This window comes from Ambystoma mexicanum, chromosome 1p, assembly GCF_040938575.1.
Source record: "Ambystoma mexicanum isolate Mex_15411 chromosome 1p, UKY_AmexF1_1, whole genome shotgun sequence".
Taxonomy (NCBI): domain Eukaryota; kingdom Metazoa; phylum Chordata; class Amphibia; order Caudata; family Ambystomatidae; genus Ambystoma; species Ambystoma mexicanum.
In genome coordinates, this window is record NC_090921.1 from 179933616 (window position 1) to 179960756 (window position 27141).

General features: G+C 49.3%; 1 protein-coding gene across 12 annotated transcripts in view; it reads right to left on the reverse strand.

The window, feature by feature from the left end:
- Positions 1-27141, reverse strand: part of KDM6B (lysine demethylase 6B) — a 2050345-nt gene that overhangs the window by 299394 nt on the left and 1723810 nt on the right. For 10 of the 12 annotated variants that reach the window (XM_069646240.1, XM_069646239.1, XM_069646242.1 and 7 more), the window contains 3 exons: positions 5293-5385; positions 4840-5010; positions 3815-3949 (listed from right to left, as the gene is read on the reverse strand). In XM_069646240.1, the coding sequence (XP_069502341.1) occupies positions 3815-3949; positions 4840-5010; positions 5293-5385 (399 nt within the window). The remainder of the gene's footprint in view (positions 1-3814; positions 3950-4839; positions 5011-5292; positions 5386-27141) is intronic. The other 2 variants (XM_069646259.1, XM_069646264.1) reach the window with 2 other exon arrangements.

Below are 27141 nucleotides of genomic sequence, written 5' to 3' on the forward strand. Positions count from 1 at the left end.
GCAGTGTTTTTACGATCGCGTTTTCAGATTTTTTCTTTACTTCTGCGTTCTTTTGTGGCTTCTATGTAGGACTCGATGTATACTAGTTTCGTTAGCATTAATGCCAGTAGTGTTGCTTGATCTTTGTAGTTTTCATTTAGGGTTTCGTACAGCTTAAGATATGGAGCCAATGTTATGGTCATCATAGATCCGAGCGTAGCTTGAAGATTGGCATTCTGTTTGCTTTGTGTTTTGATGATATCCGTCATTAGTGCTGCTTGTTTACTTTTGTCCTCTGTAAATGGGTTGCGTGGTCTAGAAGCGAGTCCCTCTTCTTGTTGCTCGGATCCATTAAAGACTTCTTGGTGCAACATTTCGTCGTTGCTGGTTATTGAAATATTTGTGTGTCTAGATTCATTGTAATCATCGGTCCTTGAGCCCTCTAGCATTTGACTTTTCATTTGCGTATGTGTTGTTTTGCACCTCGTCTTGCTCTGCAGTTCGTTCTTTGCTTAAATTTATTGATTTGGCTTTCTTGCCAGGAGCCATATTTAGGGTTGATTTGCTTAAATCCACATCTATTATTGTTCTTTTGTTTCTTCTTTGATGTAGAGTCAAGGTGTTAACAGAGTAGTTTGTCTTAGTTATTGGACGTTTTGAGTGTAAAGTTGTAAGGTCTGTCTGCGAGGCTTTGACTCCTTGATTTTGATTATCCTGCAATTGTGTATTATTTCCATTTGTTGATTCCAATCTCGTCGGTTTGCTCACTTTACAGCTTACCGATGTTACCAGTAATAGGTCTTTATCCGTAATTTCTTTCCCGACAACTTCACTTTCGAATATTTTTGCTGTTTCTCCTTTTGATGTGGCAGGACTTGCTTTAGTACAGTTGGCCTCTTTGGCTTTAAAATGCCAGCGTATTGATTTGGCATCAAATGTGGAAAGTGATTTGGCTCTGTTTTTTAGGTGCTGGCCCTGTGGTTTTTTTCGTTGTAATTCTAGCCCTTTATTTAGTTCAGGTTGTGGAACTGAGCATTGAGCACTTCGAATCATGTGTCCACAAATTCCGCTATTTTCACTATTTGCAATATTAGACACTAAATTTTTCTTAAATTCCTGACCAGGTTTTTCAAAGTTTTTTCTGGATGCGGGCAGCGTGTTAATTTCATTTTGAGGTTCTGCAGCTCTTGGAATTGATTTGGTAGGAACGTAGCTTGTATGGGAGTATACTAATTCTGTTAGGTCGCATTGGGCGTCCATATAGATGGGAGCATCACAGTAGCTTTCATTCGCCTCATAATTCTGTTTTTTTGTTGTCTCATTATTTGAGATGAGGAGAGTGTCTTCGGGGGCCGCAGTTCGACCACACTCTTGCGTCATCAATTCCCCGTGGGCCACCATCGCTGACTTGGGCCGAGCCAGCCCTTCCCCGCTCCCCTCCCACTCCGAGGCCCTACGCGCATGCGCAAATTCCTCCGCGACCAGGAATCCGGCCGCGGGGGCAGCCGCACAACACCACGGCAGCCCTATCACCTCGCCATCGCCGCTGCCGGCGCCATCGCAGCTCTCGGGGTTCTCCCGCACATCGGGTAAGTCTTTGTGCATGTTGGGGGGCGGTAGAGAGGAGGGGGAGCGGGAGATCACATTGCGAGATTGGCGGCACACAATTAACGTACCTTGATTTTCTTGTTGCTCATTCAGGACTCGTTTTCGATTCCGTATCGGGGCTCTATGGTTGCTTTCGTTGTTTTAGTAATGCATGCATGCATGCAGGTTGGTATCGTTGGTGTCATTTGGCTTAGAAATTGGTTCGGCCAAATGTTCCATCGATGCATTTAGCATACTATGTATGGGCAGATTTTTCTCGTTAGTGATGTTGATGGTTTCAGTGCCATGCTGACTTGATGCTCTGCCAATAATAGCGTCTAGTTCAACAACGCCATTAATGTCTTCAGGAATTTCATGGTCCATGCTCGAGTGTTTTGTTTAGCTTCTTGTTCTCGGAGGTAGGGGATTGGCACCCTTCGGCATCCCCTCGGCAAACACTCTGCCAACACTCCGCGCACGCTCCGCGTGGAGGTTTTATGGGTAAAGAATGAAAATGGAAAACTTATTCAGCAGCAGCAGTAGCAAAAATCACTCCTCTATGTCCCAAAACTCTGCCAACACTCAACTGCCAAAATACAACACGCCCTTTGGGCCAAGATTCGAAACCTGGCATCACAAACTCGAGTGATAGATAAGAAATATGGCCAGTTTACTCTTCTTCCGGTGATACAATTTTACAAAGCGATGGTGGCGCCATCTCTACTATATGGGCCAGAAGCAATGCCAAACATCCCATCCAAAACATGGCCGAAGCTGGAAGGCTTCTTTTGGAGATCAGTATTGAATCTACCCAAGTCAACCACCGTAGTAGTAATAAGACGGGAACTGGGCTTACTCTCATTAACAGCAATGGTACAATCCAGCAGCATGCGGCTCTACAGGAAACCACTAATGCAAGAAATCCTCCCTCCCCCCGACTTACCATCTGATCACCCAGTAGGTCAAAGGAGGCCGATGGAAGCAATTGAATGCACAGAGGAAGACCTAATTTCAAACATGTTAAGAATTAAGAAAACAAATTGAGGTTCTTGATTGGATCCACACCCAAGAGAAAGCGACAGAAAACAAATTGATAGGCCATCTCCCGCCGATGACAAAAAACGAAATCAAGTCCTAGAATATCAACAATTTCCTAACAAGACGTTGAGGAACATTTTTATAAGAGCGCTTCTAAACCTCCTTCATATCAATGACATTTTGGAGATAAAATCCATTTCAAAATTCAAGGGGTGCAGATTATGCACAGACCAAAATCAAACCGAGACTAAGACATTTGCTAATGTCCTGTCCGGAAACCAAATCCTTGAGACGTGCATACCTGGACCCTCTTGTTCTCGGACTCCAGGCTCAGTGAAGATGTATGGTGGGCACGCTTGATTTCTGGAGAAAAGACAAGATAGACTATTGCTACGGCAAAAATCTTAGAGTATGCTATGGAAAAATTAGAGGCCTGAAGCAAATAAACAGTGACAAGGTTTTCCTCTTGTAAAAATCTCTAATTTTGATTATAAACCAGTAAAGAAATCTTTTAAAAAACTCACGGTTCCATTTTTCTTCACTCAAATAATCTACACAATCACTGGAAGGGGAGGTCAATAAAATGTGTTCTGGCAGTGCTGGAACCTGTTCCCAAGAGACTGTTGCAAACAACTGTAATATATATATTTTTTAAAGCATAGGGTGCACATGTAGTCAAGTGGGTGCAAGCCAGGCAACTCATTGCACAGCATCGAGAGAGAGGATGGTGGGAGGGTGTAGCTAGGGTTGGAGCATGGTGGAGCAGGGCAGTAGGAGCATGGCTTTCCAGTCAAGATGTGCTTCTGTAAAAGAGGTTCCGGTATCATTCCCAGTCTGACACAGATTCCTGAAGTATGGAGCAAAACAGGCTAGATGTAGGAGTACAGCAATTAACAGCAACCTTTCTGAAGGGAGCCATTTACATAACACAAGTGTTCACACTGTAATACAGCAGTATTTGAAATTCTTTACTCCATTCTTAATAGATTAAGAATCTGTAGAAATATTGCCTCCCTCATCACACCTGGTCTGCCCAGTGAATAACACAATTTTGCCTTGTTCTGTGTCAAGCCATAGAGTAATACCAAGAGAAAACCAACCATCAAATGGGCACCTATTCCAGCCACAACCAGTTACCTCAAATTTCCCATTTCCAAACAGCTGCTGCCCACCCGTTCATCTCTACCCACATATGCCCTGATTCTAGTACCTGTCGATCTGGTGCCGCAATCTTCCTCTCGGAGCCCCAAGAGTCTCCGTGAATTGGATTCCACAGACTAGGTCTGGGCAGCGTGTGGTAGGTTGGGGTATTTGGTCCACCTTGGATGGACATCGGGTTTCCCCTCTGTGCGGAAGAGAGGCAAGGGGAGAAAAACCAGTGGGTAAAGGAAATAAATATACTACACAACAATAATGTATACCAGAGGTTGAATTAGCTTGGTGGTATGTTGAAAGGTATGGATAAAGGAGCTCCAAGCTCTTTAGATGAACACAAGCTTTTCCTTTGAAAAACGATAGCTTCCGAGACAAGCCTGCTGTGCCCCATACCCAATATTTAGCAATCATGCATTAAAGTAGGCTACCAGCTTTCGCTCATCAATTTAGCCAACATGCCTCAAAGCAAGCTTGGAAGAGCAGTTTCTAAAGAGTAGCAAGACTTCATTAGCCAATATGGCACTTCCCCCAAAACAACAAATCCATTTTCCACACTTTGTCAGTCTGTCTTCTTGAATCAAAAGGTCACTCTTGTTACGATTCCACACCAAGGATCATCACATGGGATAGATAATTGTTCTCCTGACAATATCTGGAGCCACTTTCAAGTAAGATGTTCAGTTTTCAGGGATATGAAGTCAATGAAGTGGTCTCGAATGAGATATGGCCTAAGGTTTATGAGAAAGTTCAGTCTTCGGAATTTGAAAGTGAGTGGTCAATCTTTGTTGAGCATTTAAACCGGGATTGAAATTGTGATATGTATGCCAGCCCCCAAGTAGAATTGGATGACTGTCAAGACTTTCCTCGCACGTTCCCACCCAAACTCCTCAATCCTTGGACATGTAATCCAAGTGCAGAAATGGACAGAGATCTGTGCGGCTTGTCAGGGCAGAACTGTATGTCTGGACCTCTTGCTCAAACCACAATCATTAGGATGTATTCATCTGCCTACTCTTTTCCTGTGTGCACCCCTCATTCCCGCTTAGAAGATTAAGCCCAGTGGAGAATGATGCTTCTAACCTGTTCAGGGCTGCTGCCCCTTCTCCGTTTGGCGGTGTTAGTGAAGTCCTCGCTGTGAGGTGGGTGTACCACGTGCTGGACTGGAGGAACAGGTTGGATCACTGGCGTCTCCAAGGAGCCCCCTGGCCGCTTCATCTGAGCCCCTCGTTTGTTGGTGTAGTTTCTCTTCTGCTACAATAATGACATTAAAAAGAAATCATCAATAAGGAGGACGGCAGAAAACCTACCCAGTCCTTTGATAATTAAATTTCAAGGGTGCGCCCGACAAATTGTTCAATGGGTGTGAGAAGCCATTCACCATGTATTGATCAAACACGGTTCAGCACAAACCACAGTTATATCACCACAGTTATATCATTACCCCTTACCACCATTTTAACAATCCTTGAATAGGCATCAACATTCCAGAGGGTCTATAACTCCCCCCCCTTTAGATTTACCATCCTAACTCACCTCAATCTGCATCAGGGACCATACTTGCTGCAAAGGAGGAAGGACCTTGGTTCTGTGGTGCGAAGGGCCAGAGTGCATGTTCCAGAGTGGAGCCTACAGGAAAAGAGAAAAAAAAGAAACACTAGATATACAGGCCAGGCTTGCCACAAACAACAAAAGAGGGGAAGTATAGTGAGGAAACAAAGATGATGCATAGATCATACAGTGTCTGTAGCGGTTCACTGGCAATTTGAACAAGCAGATTGGCTTCCTGCCAAAAGTTCTAGGACAGTGACACTTGATTGGACAAGGAACAATCAGGATCTTTGCACTTTTTTTGCTCCAATCACCTGCCTAACTGGATGTCGCCAGCCATAAAACTTCACTTGCCACCTAAATTCTACACATACATTTCAGAGCAGCATTTCTTTCTCGCCAAGGGTCAATTATCTTTCCCAGGTGCTTTCTGCATAACTTGTGCCTGGGCCAGTCCACAGTCAGTCCTTCAATACCTTGCCACTTCCCTACCTTAACTTGTGACTGCATTTCAGGGGTGGATGCAGGTATCTACAGACCTTCTGCCAAAGATTGGTGCCTTACTCAAACTAGTGAATATTTAGTCCCACAAAATTATCAGTAGTCTGAATATTCCCCAAAGCTTTTAACAAGTCTTTTTGGGGTTATTGCTTTGTACTAAAAGCCATCACAGTGGCAGCCATGCAACTAAATCTATTTGTTTGCAATGCATCCATTTACTGCACGACAGCCAGTGCACAAATTAGCATGTGCTTAAGAGTTCTTACAGTACCAACATGCTATCAAAGGGGCGAAGAAGAGGAGAATGACAACAGCAGAAAAGACTGATCAAACAGTGCAAAGGCTTTCTAGTGCGGCAGCTTTCGTTTGCTTCCTTGAAGACTAGCAAACACCATAGCTTTATGTCCAAAACAGAATAATCTATAACATTCTTGGTGACTTAGTATCTGTGAAAACCTAATGTTGACCAATGCTGGATTTAAAGGCAGTAAATTAAAGTTACTCACCGTAGTGACTAGAGTACTCATATTCCTTAGTCCCCTTTCCTTCATCCTTGTGGGGGTCCCCTAACATGGGGACGTTAATGGCACCTTTGGCAGCAAAAAAATTGAGTTTTCCCCTTAAAATTGAGTATGGCGTGCGGGGGGGGCTGCCTCTGGTGCGGGAACGTTGTGCTGAGGCCCCCCTTTCCGGCGCCTCACCTCAGTTCCCTTTGAGCACATCGGATGCTTAGATACCTGGCTACTCTTAAATGCATATCAACCCTTGCCATACAAGCAGGGGAAGGTGGGACGTATAGAGGAAAGAGGACTATGAACTAGGTGTACTCTAGTCACTACGGTCGGTAACATTACTCATACATCGCGTCTCCTTTCCTTAATCCTTGTGGGGGATTCCACCGAACAAGCACATAAGGTGGAGCAGCAACAACCTGCCTCACCAAGGATGAAGTGAAAATGTTATTCGAACTGCCTGACCAAATTCTGCATCAGGCCTGGAGCTGGTCTCCAGCGAGTAGTGCCTACAGAAGGCTGACTGCGTGGCCCCCAAGTAGCCGCCTTGCCGATGACATCCAAAGATGCAGGTCTCAAACATGATGGCCGTGGCCTCTGACAGCATGTGCATTAATCCTCTCAGGAACCGGTTTGCCCATGGTTGTGTAGATCTCAGAATTGGCCTGAACCATCCAACCGGTGATGGACGCCTGAGAGCCTGGGAAGTAGCCCCCAAAAGTCAAACGATGACTTCCTGAAGGAGATCAAATGGGTCCTCAAGTTTTAGGTGCAAGGAATGCAGGGCCCTCTCTGCCTCTCAGACTGTGGGTTAGGGGCACACCGGCAGGCAGATCTCTTGATTCAGATGGAACAGAGACCACTTTGGGCAAGAAGTTTGTCTAATTGAAACGTGGGTAAGTGCTCGCATGAAGACAACACCTGCAGCTCACTAACCCTGCGTGCAGAGGTGAGATCCACCAATAAAACCGTTTTTAGCGTCACCACAGAGGCAATCGGCTCGAATGGCTTACGTTGTAAAGCTGCAAGAATCACAATGAGGTCCCAGACCAGATGCGACCTATGCACCGGGGGAAAAAGCCTAGAAAACCCCTCAAGGTGGGCCTTAACCACCGGTTTGTTTGCCGAAAACACATGCTCAGGGGAATTCTTGTAAGCTTCAACGGTCGACAAATACGTGCAGCAAGTATCCACTTAACTCGAGAGCGAGCCAGGTGTGCTGAGAAGGCCAGTACATCATCCAGAGGACAGGTGACAGGGTCCAGACCTTTGTCGCAAGCCCAATGGCAGAACATAGTCCATTTGCTCTTACACTGCTGAATGATGTCCCAGTTGTCACCTGAAAATTGAGCATGTTGCAGCCTCAGCTGATTAGGAACCAGGCCACCAGAGCCAGTTTGGACGGGTCCGGATGTTCCACTGCCCCACCGTGCTATAATTGGAAAACTCCTGCTGTGGATATGAAGATGGACGCGAGCACAACAGCAGCAGATCTGAAAACCAGGGGCTCAAAAACGGGTGGGGGATAAACCAGGATGAGACTGCAGCCCAGAGGCCACAGAAATGGCAGAGGGTCCGATGGACCAGAGGGGTGGGCGCAAACGCATACCACCTACGCCCGTGCCAACAGATCTGGAAGGAGTCTAAATTAAGGTCCGCGAACCCCCAATGCTGGAACAGGGGCAACAGGGAATCGTTGTGCAACTCCCACTTGTAGGTGTTAAACCTCAGGCGACTCAGCAGATTGGCTTCTGCATTGTTGTCCCTCAGCAGGTGGGCAGTTGAAATCCAAATCCCCACCATCAGGACCTATTCCCAGATCGAAACCACCTCCATGCAGAAATGGGGCAGGGGTGTGAACAGGTGTCACCCTGTTTGTTCAGGTAAAACATAGTAGAATTGTCCATCCTGACAAGAACTGACTTGTCCCAGATGAGGGGCAAAAATGCCTTGAGGTTCCAGGCCCACTCCCCTGAGCTCAAGCAGATAGATGTGTAGGAGGGCTTCCGTCCTAGCCCCCTCCAGCCTGACAGAAGAGTCCGTCGTCACCACCAGGGTAGGCTCCGGTCAGGTGAAGGGGGCTCCCACTGAAACATTGCCATACATCAGCCAACAGCGAAGATCGGGCAGAAGGAACAGCGGTATAAGGATCCTCTCACTGCCTTGCTGAGGTACAGAAGCTGCTCAGGCGTAGGAAAGACCCGTTGAACAGCAGTGTTCCATCACACCCCTAGGAAGAGCAGTTCCTGAGATAGGTACAACTGACTTCCTCTGGTTGAGGGAAAGCCCCAGCTGATGAAGGATATCTGCCAGTCTCTGGGAGAAGTGCACCAGCCTTTCAGGTGTCTCCGCCGTCACCAGCCAGTCTCTAAGTAAGGGTATAGATGATAGCCCTTCAAGCGGAGACGATCCGCCAATGCGTTCATCAACTTCGTGAAGACAGGCGGGCTAGAGTTCAGGCTGAAGGGCAGCAACTTGTACTGAAAGTGTCACAATTGTGAAGCACAAGAATCTCCGATGTAGTTGATATAAGGGTTCATGCAGATATGCATCCTTGAGGTCCAGGGAACACATCCAGTCCCCTGCACACAGACTGTTATGCGCGCGGGAGAACTCATCTTGAAGCTTTACAGTGGTAAAGACATATTTAGAAAGGACAGGTCTAGGACTAGCGTCATGCCAGCCTGGTTGTTCTTGGGTACCGCAAAAATCGTGGATTAGTAACCGAAGCCCCCCCCCCCCGTCTCCAAGAAGAACCGGTTCTATAGCCTGCATCCCCAAGAGCGAAAGGACCTCGCAATATAAGAGCTGGGGACACAATCTTACGAAGAGGAGAGGATGAATAAGGCATAGGAAGAGGAATTATGAAGCCTCTTGTTACGCTCACCTGGTATCCACGGGGGCACCACGCAATACTGGATGGAGGTCTAATCGCTATCCCATCTCTGCTTGGTTATGTGCCAGACTTTGGGTAGCGCCTGTAACAGGAGAATGGAGGGTTAAGTTACTGGTTCTGTGATGGGTGGACTCCCACCTCCCTCTGGTCCAAATCCCCTCCCTTGGGGTTATTGCTCACCTTAGGTTTTTGTGCGTTGAACTCTCTGTCCTGCGTCTCTGTGCAGGGGCGCGTGGTTGGCGCGGGTGTTCCATGGACCTAGTTGCTTCACTGGTTCATGTGCCCTTATGTCAGGTCCAGACCGGCTGTGACTCCGACTCTGCTTGCTGTCTTCCAGGTGAGCTATAATGTCTTTGTCTTTATTCCGTCTTTCTTTCCCTTCGTTTTCTCTGTCTTCTCTGAGTCTTGCTCCACTACACTGTTCCCTAACAATGTCTCTTTCTGTTTTCACATGGATGGTTGCGATCTCGGAGTTGCTGCGCCGATGGCAAAGACCCTGGTGAGTTATTGATGCGGAGCGCTGTGCTGTTTATTGGTGTTAATTGCTAACCCGTGTTCTCTTCCCTTCTTTGTACAGGTTGTGATGATGTTCCGGAGTGATGAGCGATCGAAGCGCTGCTTGCCCAGGCAAGTGCTTTGTTAATATGGACCTTGTTCCTTCTTCCTTGCAGGTGGCGGTGAAACCCGGAGATGGGCAAGGTAAGAGAAGCGCAGGGTGCTGCCAGGACTCACTGCTTGCCCAGGTAAGAATTGTTATTAATGCTGTCCTTGTTTCTTTACCTTTGCAGGTTGCGGTGAACTCCAGAGATGGGCGAGGTAAGCCGCAGGGCCAGCGTGAAGGGCTTTAGCCCCACTGCTGCCAGTGGTCTGTTATACCTGAGGGGATCAGGGGCATGATTGCGACACCTCTGGGGACTACAGAGAGGATCCATGGGTTGCTGAAGAGAGTCAAACGGTCACCACAGATGAGCTGTGTTCCCAGACCTGGACTGCTTCAGAGGCAGGAGTAGAGGGGAGAGTGTAAAAACCTGCATACCTTCCTCTGCTGCTTCCTCCTGTTGTCACTGGGTGACCTGTCAGGCCTCCGTGTACTGTGGTGTCGCAACCCCTTGAAGCCGGAGAAAGCACAGGGTTTGAACTCAGACCTGCCCTAGGATTGAGGGAAGGATTTCAGACCTGGTTTTGTCAGGATGGCCAAGGACTTGGTGGTTTGAGTGCAGGTTTTCTTCTTCGTCAATTTCTCATCGGTGGCTGAATGAATAAGGTCCACACCCTTAAAGGGCAGATCCAAGATCCGCTCCTGTACGTCAGATGAAAACTTAGTGGTGGGCACTCAGGCCATCCTTCTCATCTTGACACCAAGGCACAGCCCACTGCTGGCTGTGTCTATGTGTGAGATCAAAAGACTCCATGAGGTCCTGCACAATGGCCCGGGCATCAGCCAGACCAGCCTTGAAGGAAACTTGCTTGTCTGAAGGGAGGTCAGGCAGAAAATCCCAGAGCTACTGCCACAGCTTCTGATTAGCCGCAACCAAGAGGGCGCCTGCATTGGCTTGTCGCAGATGCAGTCCTGAGATGGACTAACAGCTCTTTCCCAAAGACGCAAGGACTTTTCCCTTCTTGGAAAAACACCATGAAGTGGTTCCCGTGGAGGAAGACCATGGTTTAGAATACAAGTAGGCAGCAGCCACCACTGAAGAATGAGTCTGCGGGTAGTAGACCAGGAGGATTTTCTCCCCGTCCGTCAGCCGGAACCTGCGGTCCATTTTCTAGTTCATATGAGTGTTGGCCCTGAGCCTTCTCAGGGTCCTTTTGCACGACCTGTGCGAGAGGTATGCCAGACCGGATCGTTGTGTGCTTACCGAAGACCATTGCTAGTACACCTGACTGATGGGCTTCCTCAGGCAGTGATTCCCCACCCCCAAGAGCTCCGCGAGGCCCTGACAGGCCTTAACGGATGCCAAGAGTTCATCATCCGAGGGGAACGCATGAGCAAGAGATCCTCGCAAGTTGCCCGGTCCCTAGGGGACCGCCAGCCAAGGCCCTGTGCCTCCACTCCTGGTCAAAGCACTGAGGCGCCTGGGGCATGTAGCCGTACGGATGTGATGGGAGACCAGATGCATGTACGTACAATCAGCTGCTGCTTCCAGAGGGAAGGGAACTGGGATCATCTTGCAAAGCCCATTCGGTGGGCGAAACCACGGGTAAGCCCTGAGCTGACTCCAAGATGGCTGCCTGCCTGTCAGGGTGGAGAGGAGACCTTACTTAAGCAAAAAGGTTTCTAAAAACCGCCTGCCCGAAAGCCGCGTCTGATCTGGAACTGGCATCCATACAGTAGTGCTTTCAGAAAGCCAAAGGGGAGGCCCATCTGGCTGCCCTGCTTATGACTTGCCAGGGGACATGCCACTGGAACGCGATGGCTGTTGCCTTGGCTCTGACCGCATGGGCGTGCAGGTTGGCCGGCAGTGGCTTATGCTGTCCCTCGTAAACGTCTTTGATAGCCGAAATCATCCAACGGGCTATAGAGGCCCGATACCCCGGTCTTGATCCGCCGAAGGCGACAAAAAGAGCATCCGACTTGCAGAAGCTCTTGGTCCTGTCCAAGCAGAATTTCAGGGAACGCTCGACATCAAGGCAATGCAAAACTCTGCCTCGTCTTTGGGATTGGCAAAAACATAGGTAGCACTATTTCTTTGTTCAGATGGAATGCGGACGGCACCTTGGGCAAGAATGCTGGGTGTGTCCGCAGGACTATTTGGTCCCTGTGAAACCTAGTATATAACTGAGATGACCAGCACCTGGATTTTGCAGATTCTGTGAGCCGAGGTGAGGCTGACTAGCTAGGCTGTCTTAATGGTGACCAGCCTGATGTCTGCAGATGCCATTGGTTCAAATGGTTTGTGCGCCAGGGCACCCAGAACTATGTTGAGGTTCCACATGGGGTGACGCCTCTTGATGGGCAGGTAGAGCCTGGTGATTCCCGTCAAATGTTTCCTGATAATCAGTTTGGAAGAGGAAAAGATGTCCTCCTCAGAGTTTCTGTAAACCCCAATGGCTGCCAAGTAAGTGCAGCAAGTGTCCACCTGCACCCCTGAGTGGGCGAGGTGCGCCGAGAAGGAGAGCATGTCGTCCAAGGTACATGCAAGGGGGTTGATACCCTTAGAATGCGCCCAGTGGCAGAACCTGGTCCACTTGCTCTTATACTGGGCCCTGGTAGGCTTGCTCCTGGCGCCCTGTATGATCTCTAGATTAGCCTGGGAGAGGCTGAGGTGACCTAGCATTACCTGCTCAGGAACCACGCTGTGAGGGCTGGTTTATGTGGCGCGGGGTGGATGATCCTGCCCCACTGCTGCACCAGATGATGTGCTGGGCCCGTTGGGAGGCGAATGTGCGGCCTCTCCAAGAGGCTGAGCAGCTCCGAGAACCATGGCCTGGCCGGCCACCACGGTTCTATTATAATGATGCTGAGGTGGCAAGATTCCTTGATCTTGCATTTCTCCCTTTGCATCAGTGGTGTGGGCGGGAAGGCGTATGCGGTCATTCCGTCCCACTGAATCTGGAATGCATCGCCCAGGGAGGCGGGGCCCGGCCCTGCCAGGAGGCAAACAATTGGCAATTCCTGTTGTCCCATGAGGCAAAGAGGTCCACCTGGGGGTGTCCCCATTTGAAGAATATTTCCTGCAGTACTAGGCCAATCAACTGCCACTCTTAGTTTTCCGCCCCGAATCTGCTGAGCCTGTGCCTCCAGGTTGGATTCCCTCGGCAGGTAGACAGCCCTGAGGTAGATGTTTCTTCAGGGCCTATTCCTATATGCTGACTGAGCCTGCGTAGGGGGGCGGGGGGGAAGAGAGAGAGGGAGATATCCGATACATCCCTGCTTGTTGACGTAGAACATGCTGGTGGAGGTGTCCGTCTGAATGAGGACGGCCTTGACCTCGATAACGGAAGGAAGGCTCTGAGAACCAGCCAGATAGCCTTCAGTTCCAGCCAATTGATGTGGAACTCCTGCTCCTGCTGGGTCCAGGTGCCATGGACAAAGTGGTTGTCCATAGTGGCCCCCCCAACCCTCGAGAGAGGTGTCTGTGGTGATGGTGACCTGCAGGGTGGGTTGCCGGAAAGGCTTGCCCACCCGAAGGTTGCAATCCCTGGAGCTGTATCCTCATCTTGAGTCTCGTGTGGGGGACGGACCAGAGGACTGCTACCATGAGACCCAGTAGGTATTACCAGGCCGAGGTCACTTCTCTGCTGAGAAGGTGCGCGGAGGCCTTCTTGAGAGCCTGATCTTGTCCTACGTGGGAAAAACTTTGTCGGAGCATGTGTCCCAAATGAGACCCAAGAAGGTCAGTCTCTGCGTGGGCTGCAGCTGCGACATCTTGAAGTTGAGTGAAAAACCCACCTCGTGCAGCATGTTCATAAGAACCTGGGAAGTATGGTGCAGTGCTTCCAGAGATGTTGCCCTGATGGGCCATTCGTCGAGGTACGGGTAGATGTGGTGGCCTGGTGACCTGATGAGGGCCGCGTTAGGGAGAATTCTCAGAAATTAGCTAATTTCCTCCACCTTAGAGACCCTAGCGGTTTTGCTGGATTTTGAGGACTTGATTTCTTTAACCTGGAGAGAGTGTGAACCTTTTCTCATGTATTTTTATGTGATTTTGAACACTGTTTCTTTTGGTTATGGAGTCTGGCAAACTCCATAGGCATCATCTTTTACATTGTGTCACAAAGCACCTTCAGTGCAGTGGCACAGGGAAGTCTTTCAGATTTCCCAAAGGTTTAAATACCTTCTCTTGGATAAACTGTTTCCAAGAGCAGTAAAGTGAAATTGACTTTACTTACCATTGTAACTTTCTAGACCAAGCACACCCTATCTTACAATAGAGTGCTGGAGGAGTTGCCTAGTATCCCCTTTGTCTAGCTCATCATGTAACATTTTTATGTTACCCTTTTCTCACTGAATGGCTGGTGGCAGTGGTTTCATTTTAACTACCATGGTGTGCCTTTACCGCAGGCTACGTTCGCAGCTACAGTAAAGCACCAAAGGGTCAAAAAGGCCCATGTCTTCTTTTTTCACCATTTCTTTGTGGAAAGGTCCTGCTTTAGATTTACTCAGGTTTGGTCTCTTTGCTCATTTTGCCTTTGGCTCCAGGGTGTCTGAAACTCCAAGTCTCTGAGGAGACCCAAATGCACTCTGTGGTGATTGGCTGGCTGACTGTCCGGCAAGGACAGCCACCCTGCTGGGTGACTGACAGCTAGGCTGGAATGAATGGGAGAGAACAGAATACAAGGAGTCTTTTGGCTTGGAAGGCAGATTTGACCACTGGACAAAGGAACCAAAGAACTTGAAGAGGTCGCCTGCTGCAACATGGTTTACCCGGTGAAGTCCCACTGCAGTGGCGAAACACCAAGTTCACATCGACAGAGAAGCCCCTGCATGGAAGACTTCTCCCCTCGACTTGGTGGGACCAATCAACTCCAAAGCAAGTCACCTGGAAATCCATCTCGGAGCTGGTTTAATTTCCACAGAGTCGCTGCTGGAAACCGTATAGCCAGGGAGAGGAACACCAGATTGTGTGCGTTGCTTTTAAGCTGACCAAGAGCTCCAGGAAAATCCTCCGGACTCCCAGGACCGAGCCTGAGCCCTCAACAGTGTGCGGGACCCCAGAAACAAGGAAAGTCTATCTCGACAGCCAGGAACCGCTGTGTAGCTATTTGCGGTAGATGTGAGGAGCTGAAACACTGAACAACCACTGAAAGTGAAGTTTGCCGGTTGCGAGTTTTGACCGTCCCAGTGCATTGCAGTAGTCCCCAAATAGCCTCCCTCTTGTCCCCACGACTGAGGCCCAGGAACAGTTAGACCTGCAGAGCTGCACAGGAACAGAAGTCATCAGCTGCATCTTTTCTTCATTTCTAAGGTACTGTAAAAAGTCTAAGAAAACTTACCTCTTACTGTAGAGTTGCTTGAAACTTCTATAACTCACAAGTCTAATCAGCTTGTGGCCCTACATTTGATTCTTCTTTTTATTAAAGACTCCTAATAACTTGTGCAAATACTTTTCCATTTACTTACCAGACGTGATTCATCCTATACAAGACTTTTGCCCATTGACTTTGGCGTAGCCTATTGAACTGAATGACTCTTCTAGGGGAATCCACAAGTATTTGCCGTCTCTTGTTCTAATAACCTTAAGAGTATTCTTAATGTCAACAGTAATGTCCCCAGCACCCTAACTATTGAAGTCACCTGTGGGTGTAGGTTGTGTCTGTGGGCCATCCAAAAAGGGTCTTTACTGATTTTAGAAACTAAGAGTGTACAGTATTGAAGAGTATTTGTGTGTTACTATTATATTGCTCCGCCTGTAGAAGGCTTATTCTAACTGACAAATTAATAATTGTTTATGCAAGAAACCTTGAGTGCAAGAGTTTATTTGAATACCTGTAAATCTATGTGTAAGCCCACTACAGCTCACATTGACCCCTCTTGAGATAAGCCTCACTGCTCAACACCCTACCAAAACGGTGTAGTACAAGGTTATACCAAATGTTGGGTTTCCTATACCTGCAGTCAGAGTTGTTTGTAGTGTTCCCAGAGGGTACTGCATACAAACTTTGCCTAACAGGCCGCTACAGTGTTCAACTTGGTAAGGACCCTGGGGGCCAAGTTGTGGCCGAAAGGAAGCACCTTGTATTGGAAATGGTAGCCCATGATCCTGAATCGCAGAAAAGAACGATGAGGCTGCCAGATCGGGATGTGTAGGTACGCGTCCTTCAGATCCAGGGAGCACTTCGTCTCCCTTGCACAATGTCTCCACTATCAAAGCTGGCGTAACCATCTTGAAATTTTGTAGAGGTAGGGAGAGGTTGAGGGTGAAAAGGTCCAGCACAACTCTCAAGCCAGGTTCTTCTTCTGAATAGGGAAAATCCTGGGAGTAAAAGCCCAAGTCTCGCTGGGAGGTTGGGACTTCTTCCACTGCCTGGCTCTCGACAAGCGACCAGATCTCCACTCCCACATGTGGGGACAGCAACTCTTTTGGCGGAGAGGAGGGGTTTGGGATAGGGAGGTGGCACCCAGTGGAGACTACCGAGAGGATCCAGGGGTCCGCAAAATTCTGCCTGGCCCCCCCACCCACTGGAGACACGTGGACCCAGAGGGGCGTGTCATGCCTCCTTTCCCTCTGAGGCCGTTGCGGAGGAGGGGACTGGAAAAAGCCCTTACTCTAATCCCCCTCCACCCCACTGCCGCTTTTTTTTGTTTTCCCCGATGTTGAGTCAGTGAACGGTCAGGCTAGCTGGACCTCAGCTCTTGGAAGCTGCGGAACCCTCCGTATGTACACCCCTTGTCAGAGCGCTGCTGTGACTGGGTGTATGTCTTGGGTGTGGTCTTTGTCAAGATGGCTAAAGACTCAGGTTATCCAGCTCCTCGTCCGTTGTGGAGTGGAAGAGGTCACCCCCTTCGAACGGAAGATCTAAAGTGCGATCCTGGACATCCGAGTTAAATTTCATAGCACGGAGCCAGGCCGTTCTACTCATGTCTGTGGCAATACAAATGGCACTGCCAGAGGCCAATCCAGCCTTGAATCAGGATTGGTTCTGCGCCAGAAGCACCGTAAAGCTCTGGGAGGAAATCCGCAATTTCCCGCCAGAGCCTCTGCTTAACGGCTGCTAGCATGGCATCCACGTTAGCTTGAGGAAGGTGCAAGGACACGTTGGAATACAGCTTCTTCCCATACGCCTCTAAGATCTTCTCCTTGCCTATCAGCGCTGCAGAGGAAGAGGCTGAGGACGACTAAGGCTTCGATGAAAGTGATGCTGCATCGATCATGAGGAGTGTGCCTGAGGATGGGCCGATACAAAGTGTGTATCCCCGTTAACCTGCCTGTACTTGGCGTCCAGGCGTTTGTTCACTGGCTGGACTGAGCATGGCTTTAGCCAACCCTTCTTGGTCAAGGCAACTACGTCCTTCTGCATCGGGATCCCCATTCTAGTCGCAGGAGGTAGTGTGAGGACTTCCGTGAGGACCCCCCCTCTGTTGGTTGCTCGCCCTCGGGTTGAGGAAGGCCCAAGAACTCTGCCAGCCCTGCCAGACGTTTGTGGAAGGCCTTGGCCGAAGATGGCGAATCGGGGTCCTCCTCCTCATCTGTGTCCGCCTGTGGGTCCTGTTGGTCAGGCACTGGAGGCAGGGAGTTCGGAGCCGGGGGCTGCAGTGTGGAGACCAGAGCCGAGGCTGTTGCGGAACCGCTTGGACATGAGGCTGAACAGGGGCCAGGGGCGTCTGCATCGGAGCCCGAGGGGCCGGAGTCTTTGGCAGGAGCATGTCCCTGAGGATGTCCCCCATGCGAGGAGATTTCCTGAGCCCAAGAAACCGTTCCAAGAACCTGTCCTCGCATACCGGATTGGTGGTAGGCGATATTGATGGGGTAGCGAGGGGCCGCTGGAGCTGTTGCATGCCCTGCCCATATGGACACAGCGGGAACATGCCTTGCACAAAGGACGGGTAAGCTGTAGGCCACATACCTGGTTGATCCCAGTCCCACCTTGACACACGATCCTCCACCTGCTGCCTTCCCTGGAGCGGCGTCAGCCGGATGTTTGGATTTTCTGGCACAGCAGCCATTTTGTCGAGCTGCCTTCCACGTGCCTGTGTCGTGTTGCTGGATTGATGCTAGGCAAAGTCCTTTAGGTCCTAAAGAGGCGATCTCTGGAAGATCTCCTTCCACCTGGCTAGTCTGCTCTTCAGAGACCTCGAGGAAAGCGTGTTGCATGCGGTACAAGCTTGCCAGCCGTCGTCTGGGCCAAGGCACCGTAGGGCAGAAGGCGTCTTTAGTCGGGAAGAGCCTGCCGCAGGATGGAAACCTGCTGAACCCTATAGAAGTCGACATGCGCAGGGGAGGAGCGTGACACCGGAGGACTGAGTACTTGAATGATAAAAAGACAAAAAAAGAGAAGACAAGAAGTATCCCCGCGTGGAATTACATGGCCGAAGCCAAACCCAGGAGCTCTGGTGAATTCGGCCTGTTCCCGTCGACATAGAAAAGGGGACTGGGGTGTGGCGCCGGAGGGCGGAGTCAGGGCAGCGCATGCTCCCACGCGCCTCTACATTTAAAAGGGGAGGAAGGTTTTTTCTGGTGAAAAAGGTTCCGTCTCCTGTCCCTTGGAAGGGACGCCCATGTAGTACGGGACACAAGAGTATAGCTTGTGTCTTGCACCTGAAACATAGGCGTCTAACCTCAGATCACTCTGGTAGGCGCTGAGCCCTCGGCCAGGCAGACGTCATAACGCTCCGACTCACGACCCACGAGCGAACTCTGATAGACTGAACACCCCCCACCCCCCACCCCGACAGCTGTGCCAGGAGCCGTGCAGGATTGTGCAGAGGAGAGACTGGGCGGGTCGAAGAGGGCAAATTTAAGGACAGCATGGTAGGGCCCCTCAGCTTGGGAGCTTGTAGACTAGATGGCCTCAGGTCTGCGCACAGAAAAGCCCCCGGGCCCCTCAGCTTGGGAGCCAGTAGCTGTAGAGGCCTCAGGCTTGCCAGAACCTGAATGCGAGGAACCACTATCCGTGGGTGCCTCAGGGAAGGAGACGCTGTGCTGTGGAGCTGTGCTCAACAGAGGGCCTACCTGGTCTTGACGACAGGTCCTGGAGAAAAGTCCTTCCGGTGAAGCGGAGCAGTCTTACCTGTAACTATTTCTCCAGCATTGGATCTTTCATAGATTCACATGCTTGAATATTCCCAGTCGTCAGACCAGGAAACTTCGGTAATTAAAATAATATAAAACGTCTTCCTTAGGAAGAAAAGCTACACCGATAGAGCCTGATAGGGCCCATTTAGCCCTTCACTTGTGTAGTCCCTCCACCTAAATTTGGTCCTTTCAGGCCACAACCAGTGAGGTGGCAGAGCTTAGGCCAGTCAGCCATCTTCAGATTTTGAACCGTGAAGGCTAGTAATGGATGACTGGAGAGGGAGCATCCTCTCCACAGTGGAGAAGGGCGGGCGCATGTGAATCTGCAAAAATACCAATGCTGAAGAAGAACAAGTTACTTCTTACCTGGTAACGTTCTTTCGATGGGATGTTCCTCCGACGTATTCCTCATCTTTGATAATTTGTCTCCAGCTTGCTGGCCTCGGACATTCTTTTCAGCAGAGGGCGCTGCGCGTCGACGTCTGTCGAGTTGGTGTCCCTCGACAGCCACCTTATCAGCGCTGACGTCACCATGCCCATAAATAGCCACATGCAGTGTCCGTTGCTCAGTTCCGTTTTGAAGCATAAGATAAGTCATGTCTGAATTGGTTATGGACCTTGAAGGAGCGTAAGCTGCAACCACAAGGGAAGTACTACTGCGAGGATGGATGGGAGGGGCGTTAAGGAATACGTCGGAGGAACATCCCATCGAAAGAACGTTACCAGGTAAGAAGCAACTTGTTCTTCGAAGGGATTGTGTCCTCCGACGTATTCCTTATCTTTGATAGACTCCCATAGCAGTGTTGTGTAATTGGAGGTGGGAGTAAAAACGCCATGCTTCCTTTTAGGAATGAACAGAATGTAATACTGCTTTGCCAAACCTAGTCTCTTGACTAGAGGAGGAATCCAGGTTGTAAAATCTTCTTGTGAAGGTATGTGCGGATGACCATGTGGCAGCCGCACATATATCTCGTACCGGAACCCCTCTTTGGAGGGCCGAAGAGGCTGCAATAACCCTGGTTGAATGAGCCCGAAGATTTTGAGGAGGCTCTTTCCCTGCTAGTTTGTAACATTCCAGAATGGCCAAAATAATACATCTGGAAATGGTCTGTTTTGTTATCGGTAGTCCCAATTTGTGCCATGAGTAACCCATGAACAGTTGGTCTGCTTGCCTAATCCTGGCAAGTCTGCTGATGTAAAAGCTTAAAGCCCGCCTTGGGTCCAGCCTGTGTAGCATTTCTTCCTTTTTCCTCGGGTGGGGAGGAGGTTAGAATGAAGGTAATGTAATCTTCTGAGCGATGTGGAATTCAGAAACCACCTTTGCGAGGAAATTAGGCTTCACCTGTAGGACAACTTTGTCTTTATGAAAAATTGTGTGAGGGGGTTTACAAGATAGAGCTTGTAATTCGCTCACCCTTCGAGCAGATGTTAGTGCCACTAATAAGACAGTTTTAAGGGTGAGAAATCTTAGCGAACAAGAGTTGAGTGGTTCGAAAGGAGTACCCATCAGGAAATCTAAGACTAAATTTAAGTCCCATAAGGGAACTTGGAATGGTCTTGGAGGATAGACATTAGTTAATCCCTTTAGAAATTGTATTACTAAGGGTAATTTGAAATACGATGGCTCCTCTGCAGTGCGCTTGAAGATAGATAGCGCTGCGAGATAGCCCTTGATAGAGCCAACCTGAAGGCCTGAATTTGCCAAATAGAGTAGAAAGGAGAACACTGTTGGTGTACCACATGAAAAGGGGTCGATATTCTCTTCTCTACACCAGCTGCAAAATTTGTTCCAACGGCAGCGGTATAAAGACTTTGTTGCTGGTCTTCTGGCCGAAAGCAACATCTCCATAACGTCATCAGGGAGGTCCCAATCCTTGTATCTAAACCTTTCAGAAACCAAGCGTGAAGGTTGAGGGTCCTGATGTCTGGATGGAGAAACTGACCTCCCTTCTGTGAGAGAAGATTCCCCTTGAGTGGAAGGCGAATTGGAGGCCAGATGGACATGTCCAGAAGGTCCGGGTACCACGTTCTACCTGGCCCAGTCTGGGGCAATTAGGATCATGGTCCTCCGGAATCTTCTCAACCTCCTGATCATTTGGGGAATGACAGGGACTGGTGGAAACGCGTACAGGAGTGGAAACTCCCAGTCCACTATGAACACGTCCCCTAGAGCTCCTCTCGGGGGAAATTCCCTTGAACAAAACAGATCGCACTTCCTGCTGGTACTGGTGGCGAACAGATCCACTTGAGGGGTTCCCCAAAGGGTGAAGATCTCCTGAAGGACTTCCTGAGCTAGTTCCCCACTCGTGGGAGACTGTGCCCTGCCTGCTCAGAGCATCCGCCGTCAAGTTCTTCTCTCCGGGTAGGTGAACTGCCGATAGAGATTCCTTCTTGAATTGCCCAAAACCAGAGCTGCATTGCCTCTCTGCACAGTGGCAGTGATCCCACGCTGCCTCTTTTGTTGAGGTAGTGCATGGCCACTGTGTTGTCCGTCATTATCAGGACATTTTTTCCCTGAACTGATTGGTAGGAAAGCTCTCAGCGCTAGTCTGATCGCTCTCAGCTCCAATAGGATGATGTGTAGTCTGGACTCCGATGACCGCTGATGGTCAAGTCGTTGGCATGGGCTCCCCACCCTGTGAGTGAGGCGTCCGCGACTACTGTCATCTCCGGCCATGGTTGCCAAAACAGTTCTCCTTTCAAAATGTTCTCTCGATAAGCCCACCATTGAAGGTCTCAGGCTACCTTGTCCGGAATCCGAAGGAGATCTGTCATTTTTCCTGAGAACTGTGACCACTGGGTTCTTAGTGCCCACTGGCAAGATCTCATTCTCAGGCGAGTCTCTGGCACAAGGAAGATGCAGGATGCCATGAGGCCTAGCAACCTCAAAGTCGAATGCTGGGAGACGTTGGGCATTTTGAAACTTGGTGACCATCTATAGAATATTGTGAGCCCTCACCTCTGGTGGCGAGGCTTTTCCCAGGGAAGTGTCCAGGATCGCTCCGATGAACTGGAGCCTCTGCGATGGTATCATTTGTGACTTCTTTAAATTGAGGGAGAAGCCCAGTCTGTGAAGGGAGTGGCAAACATAATCTAGCTGGATCTGAGCTTGTTCCAAAGATACAGCTCTGATCAACCAATCGTCCAAGTAGGGGTAGACGTGAATCCCTTCCCTCCTTAGACTTGCAGCCACAACCGACATTAACTTGGTGAAGACCCTCGGGGCGGAGGTCAGCCCAAATGGCAGAACTCGAAATTGATAATGAGAACCGCCAATTGCGAACCTCAGGTATTTCCTGTGTTTGAGATGGATTGGCACATGGAAATAAGCATCCTGGAGGTCCAGAGATACCAGCCAGTCCTGGAGCTGGAGGGCCTGAAGGATCTGAGAGTGTGTTACCATCTTGAACTTGTCCTTCCTGAGGAACATGTTCAATTCTCGTAAGTCCAAGATAGGTCTCAGTCCGCCGTCTTTCTTCGGGATGAGAAAGTAGGAGGAGTGCCAGCCCTTGTTCCTCTCCGTTAAAGGTACCAGTTCTACGGCACCTTTCTCTAGCAGGTCTACAATTTCCTGCAAGAGGAGCGGATCTGGAACTTTCAGAGAGCTGTTCCCCGGTGGATGACTCTGAGGGATGCATATAAAAGGCAGGCAGTAACCTTGGGCAACTGTCTTCAATGCCCGAGCATCTGACGTAATAGCCTGCCATTCCGTCAGATGTTGAGTTAACCTGCCCCCTACTGGTGTCTTGTGAGGAGAGTCCTCAGAGCAGTTTGGAGGCAGCTGATGCAGAAGCCAAGGGTAAAGAGGTACCTGCTGCTGCTGCGGCTTTTCTAGTTTTGACCCGTCCACCTCGGCTGTCCTCTGCCTCGTCCGAAAGCGGAATAGAACCAAGAGGTTCCTGAGGGGCGATATGGTGTCGGACGGATTGCAGTTCCCAAGGATTTTGCTGCTGCCTTTGATGTTTGAAGCTTTTCTAAACTGTCATCCGCCTTCTTACTAAACAAAGAGGAGCCGTCAAAGGGCATATTCAAGAGTATGCTTTGCACATCTGGAGCAAAACCAGACTTTCGCAACCAAGCAAATCTCCGGGTTGTTGTACTTGCCGCCATGGCCCTGCTGATTCTGTCAGCAGAATCGATGCCAGTCTGAAGGGATTCGCACATTGCGTCCTTACCATCCTTAATGATGTTGCGAAACGCTTCCCTTTCTTCTCCCTCTGGGAGGCAGTCAGCCGCTGATGAAGCACAGTCCCAAAGTGTGTGGCTGAACCATGCGAGCGTACAAGTAGCATTGATGGATTTCAACACCATGCTACATGCAGAAAATACTTTTTTGGCCATAGAATCATATCTCTTGTCATCCCTGTCCTGTGGAACAGTAGGGTAAGCCGATTTACTACCTGATGAAGTTGCTGCCTGAACAACCGGACTCTCCGGAGTTGGGTGTTTGGATAAATATTCAAGGTCAGCAGTAGACACCCTATACTTGGCTGATAAATTTTTGTTAACCGCCGGGATAACCTCAGGGGTTTCCCAGTTTACCAATATTTTCCTTTGTAATGCTGCATGAAATGGCACCACAGGATCCTCCTGTGGACCTTTAACCAAAATGTCTGTGAGGTTGTCTTGCTGAAAAGCAGCTGAAGGTGTAGACCACCCCATAAACTCTATTATCCTTGCCATCAAGGTTCTATAAGGGGTTTCAGCATGTTCCCCGGGGTCTGGTTTGGCAAATTCCACTTTCGGGGAAGTGTCCAACCCACTTGCTTCATGTAAGGATTCTTGGAGGTCCTTAAACCTATCTTCCTCAGACGTAAATTCCTCTGGTACAGGAGTTGCAGATCCCTGCAACTCAAAAGGTCTCTCCTGATCCGAATTCTCCCCTTCCTCATAAATAGATGCTAAGGCTCTGGAATACTCAGATCTTGGAAATGGTATAAATCCCATTTCCAGAGCAGAAGGGGCCAGATTCGTCATAATTGGCTGAGAAAACGTCGTCGACGTGGACGTTAAAGGTTTCAAAGCCATCGAAAAAGGCGTCGAGAAAGTTGGAAGAGGCCTCGAGGAACTCGAGAGTATCGGAATTCTACTCGAGGTTGTCGACAACATTCTCGTGATCGAGGCTCTGGGTATGGCCACTGGCTGTGAGGTGGCCGTGGGTTTGTCCTTTCTCAGCGTCGAAGACGGCGTCAAAACGACTGACCTGTGCGTCGAAGAACCCTTCGATAATGGTGTGGAAGACGCAACCTTGCCTTTATTCGAGGGTTTGTGATGCTCTCGAGTAGCTTCTTTCGCCGGGTGCTGCGACTCGCGTCATTTTGATCTTTCGGGTCTTTCACCCAGGGTATCACCCTCAGCAGTCTTCGAGGGGGTCGAGGCCGCTTTCTTAAAGACGCTAAGCATCTTTTTCCTGAATTCCTCCCACTCAGCCCCAGAGCTATGTTTTGTGGGGCAGGAGACCTTTTTCGGGAATACGGAAGAAGACGAGGAAGGGGATCTTCAACATCTCTTTTTTGAATGCTTAGATCTCGAAGAGTGATGGGAACTGCTTCGAGATCTAGAACGAGAATGTCTTTTGTGATGGCGAGGAGACAAATGTCTCGACTCCGCGGAGGAAACTTTTGAAGAAGTTTTAACTGCCTTACCTCTCTCGAGCTTCCCCTTACGCTCCTTCAAGACTTTCGCCTTCATGGACATGCAGTCCTCGCACTCCGAACAATGGCGCTCGACTCCCAGGCAGCACAAACGGATCCTGTGAGGATCCGTCAACGACTTTTTTTCCCACAGTCTCGACATTTTTTGAAGCCGGACCTGTTCGGATGAGGAAGCCATCGAGTACGAGTCAGTATTCACGAGGAATAATGAAGTATATTTGACTGAAGAACTGACCAACGATATTCCGAGGCCCCACAAAGCGCGGAAAAACGGAACTGAGCAACGGACGCTGCGCGTGGCTATTTATGCGCATGGTGACATCAGTGCCGATAAGGTGGCTGTCGAGGGACACCAACTCGACGGACATCGATGCACAGCGCCCTCTGCTGAAAAGAAAATTCCGAGGCCAGCAAGCTGGAGTCGAATGATCAAAGATAAAGAATACGTCGGAGGACACAATCCCTTCGAAATACAGTTACAGGTAAAGTAACTAAGAACTCTCCAGCATTGGATCTTTCATAGATTCACATGCTTCCATAGAATACCAAGCAGTTAATTACAATCCAACATGTCTGATAGACGAAGGTTGCACCTGTATGTGAAAGGCAGATGTCCTTCCAAGACAATCTTTACTGGAACGCTGTTGAGGCCGCTCATGCTCTGGTGGAGTGCGCCGTGGCTGGCAGAGGGTTATTTCTGATTTCACGACAGCCAGTATTGAAACTGGAGACCCAACGTGTCATACTTTGTTTTGATATGCATTTACCCTTGGTTCGTCCTGCAATGTCTAGTTGACGTCCTGAAATCTTTTGTTCTTTCAATGTAGAACTTAAGTGTCCTCGTCACATTTAGTGAATGTAGTGTCTGTCCCGCTAAGGTTGTGTGGTCGCCAAAGAAAAGCTGGCAAAACAATTCTTTCCGCTAAAATGGATTCAGATATGACCTTTGGATGAATTTAGCGTGAGGCTGAAGCATGACCATGTCCCTGTGAAAATGTGTTAAAAGTGGCTCCGTGGAAAGTGCTTGTAGTTCCTCAATGTGCCTGGCTGAGGTTATAGCCACTAAGAAGGCCGTTCTCCATGATAAGAACTTTGTGTTACACTTGTGAATTGGTTCATAAGCCGCTCATAAGCGCAGCCAAGACTTAAAACTGCAGGCGGGAGCAATTTTCCTTTGTCTGAGAAAAGAACACATAAGCCCTTTAAGGAAAGCTTTGACCGCCTGGTGTGCCACTAGAGAGAATTGATGAGGCCTAGTGGTATAAGCGGGAATGGCTGAGAGATGGACCTTGATGGAACAAATTTCCAAACCGCTCGTTGCTAGATGTAGAAGGTAAGGTAAAATTTGTTCTGCATATGCCAGCTTCCAAACACCAGGATCTGAACCGTTTCCATTATTTAGGATATGTCTGTCTGGTGGACGGAGCCCCAGTGGCTATCAGTATGACCCAGCATTCAGGATCTAGAACGAGGTAGGGCAATTTTCGCTGCGGAGGAGCCAGTCCCAGAAAGAGAAGATGGCCGGGTTGTGGTGAAGCAGCTTGCCCCTGTGCTGTGACCACAGGTGCAGTTGAGGCTGGAGGTGAGATGGCTTCTCCAGTGCTAGTTGAAGGAGTGCGGGGTACCAAATCTGGCGTGCCCACATTGGTGGCTTCAGCATCATTGTGCAGGACTGTTGGTTCATCCTGCGCAGCATCCGTGGTATCAAGGTGTCTGAGACAACCCATAAAGGAATTTCCCCCTCCATTGTATGGAGAACGCATCCCCCCCAGGGAGTTTCTCTCTGGGTACCGGGAAGCGTACTGATCGCACTTCTTGTTTATGTGGTTTGCATACAGATCTATGGTGGGTTTTCATCACCTGAGGAATCATTTTTTCAGGTCTTGGTCATTGATCTCCTATTCGTGGGATTGAAAGAATTGCCAGCTGAGTTTGTCTGCCAACACATGATCCTTGCCGGAGAGATATTCTGCCCTCATGTGGTTCTGGTTGTGTATTGCCCAGTTCCAGAGTTGTTGAGCCTCTATCAAGAGGATGTTGGACCTGGTGCTGCCCTGTTTGTGTAGTGCATTGACGTGGTGTTGTCCGTCTGCACTGTCAACATTTGTCCGGAAAGGTCCTGTAGGAAGGACCGAGATGCACAATGTCCTCCCACGATCTGCTGTGTTGAACCCATTGGCTGCCCAGCTCCTCAAGAAGCAGTCTCATCTTCAGTCAATCTGGTACAAGGAAAATACAGTTGGACATAATGCCGGCATAATGCCCAGGAGAGACTTGGATTGTCTGACAGTGGAGCTTGTTCTCCCTTTGCACCATTCAATGAGGTTTTGCATTGTGGCCACTCTGTCCGGAGAGGGACTTAACCTGGGAACAAATGTCCAGATCTGCTCCTAGAAAGATTGCCGACTATTTTTCCTCGTTGATCAAGAACCCAAGGTCTTGGAGTAGGGCTGTTCTTCCCACTGCCTCCAACGCGGTTTCCAGGGTTATTCTTTTCACCAGCCAGTACCCTAGGTATGGAAAAACCTGTACCCCAGAGCACCTGAAGTGAGCACCCACTCGTGCCAGGCTTTTCGTAAACACTCTTTGTG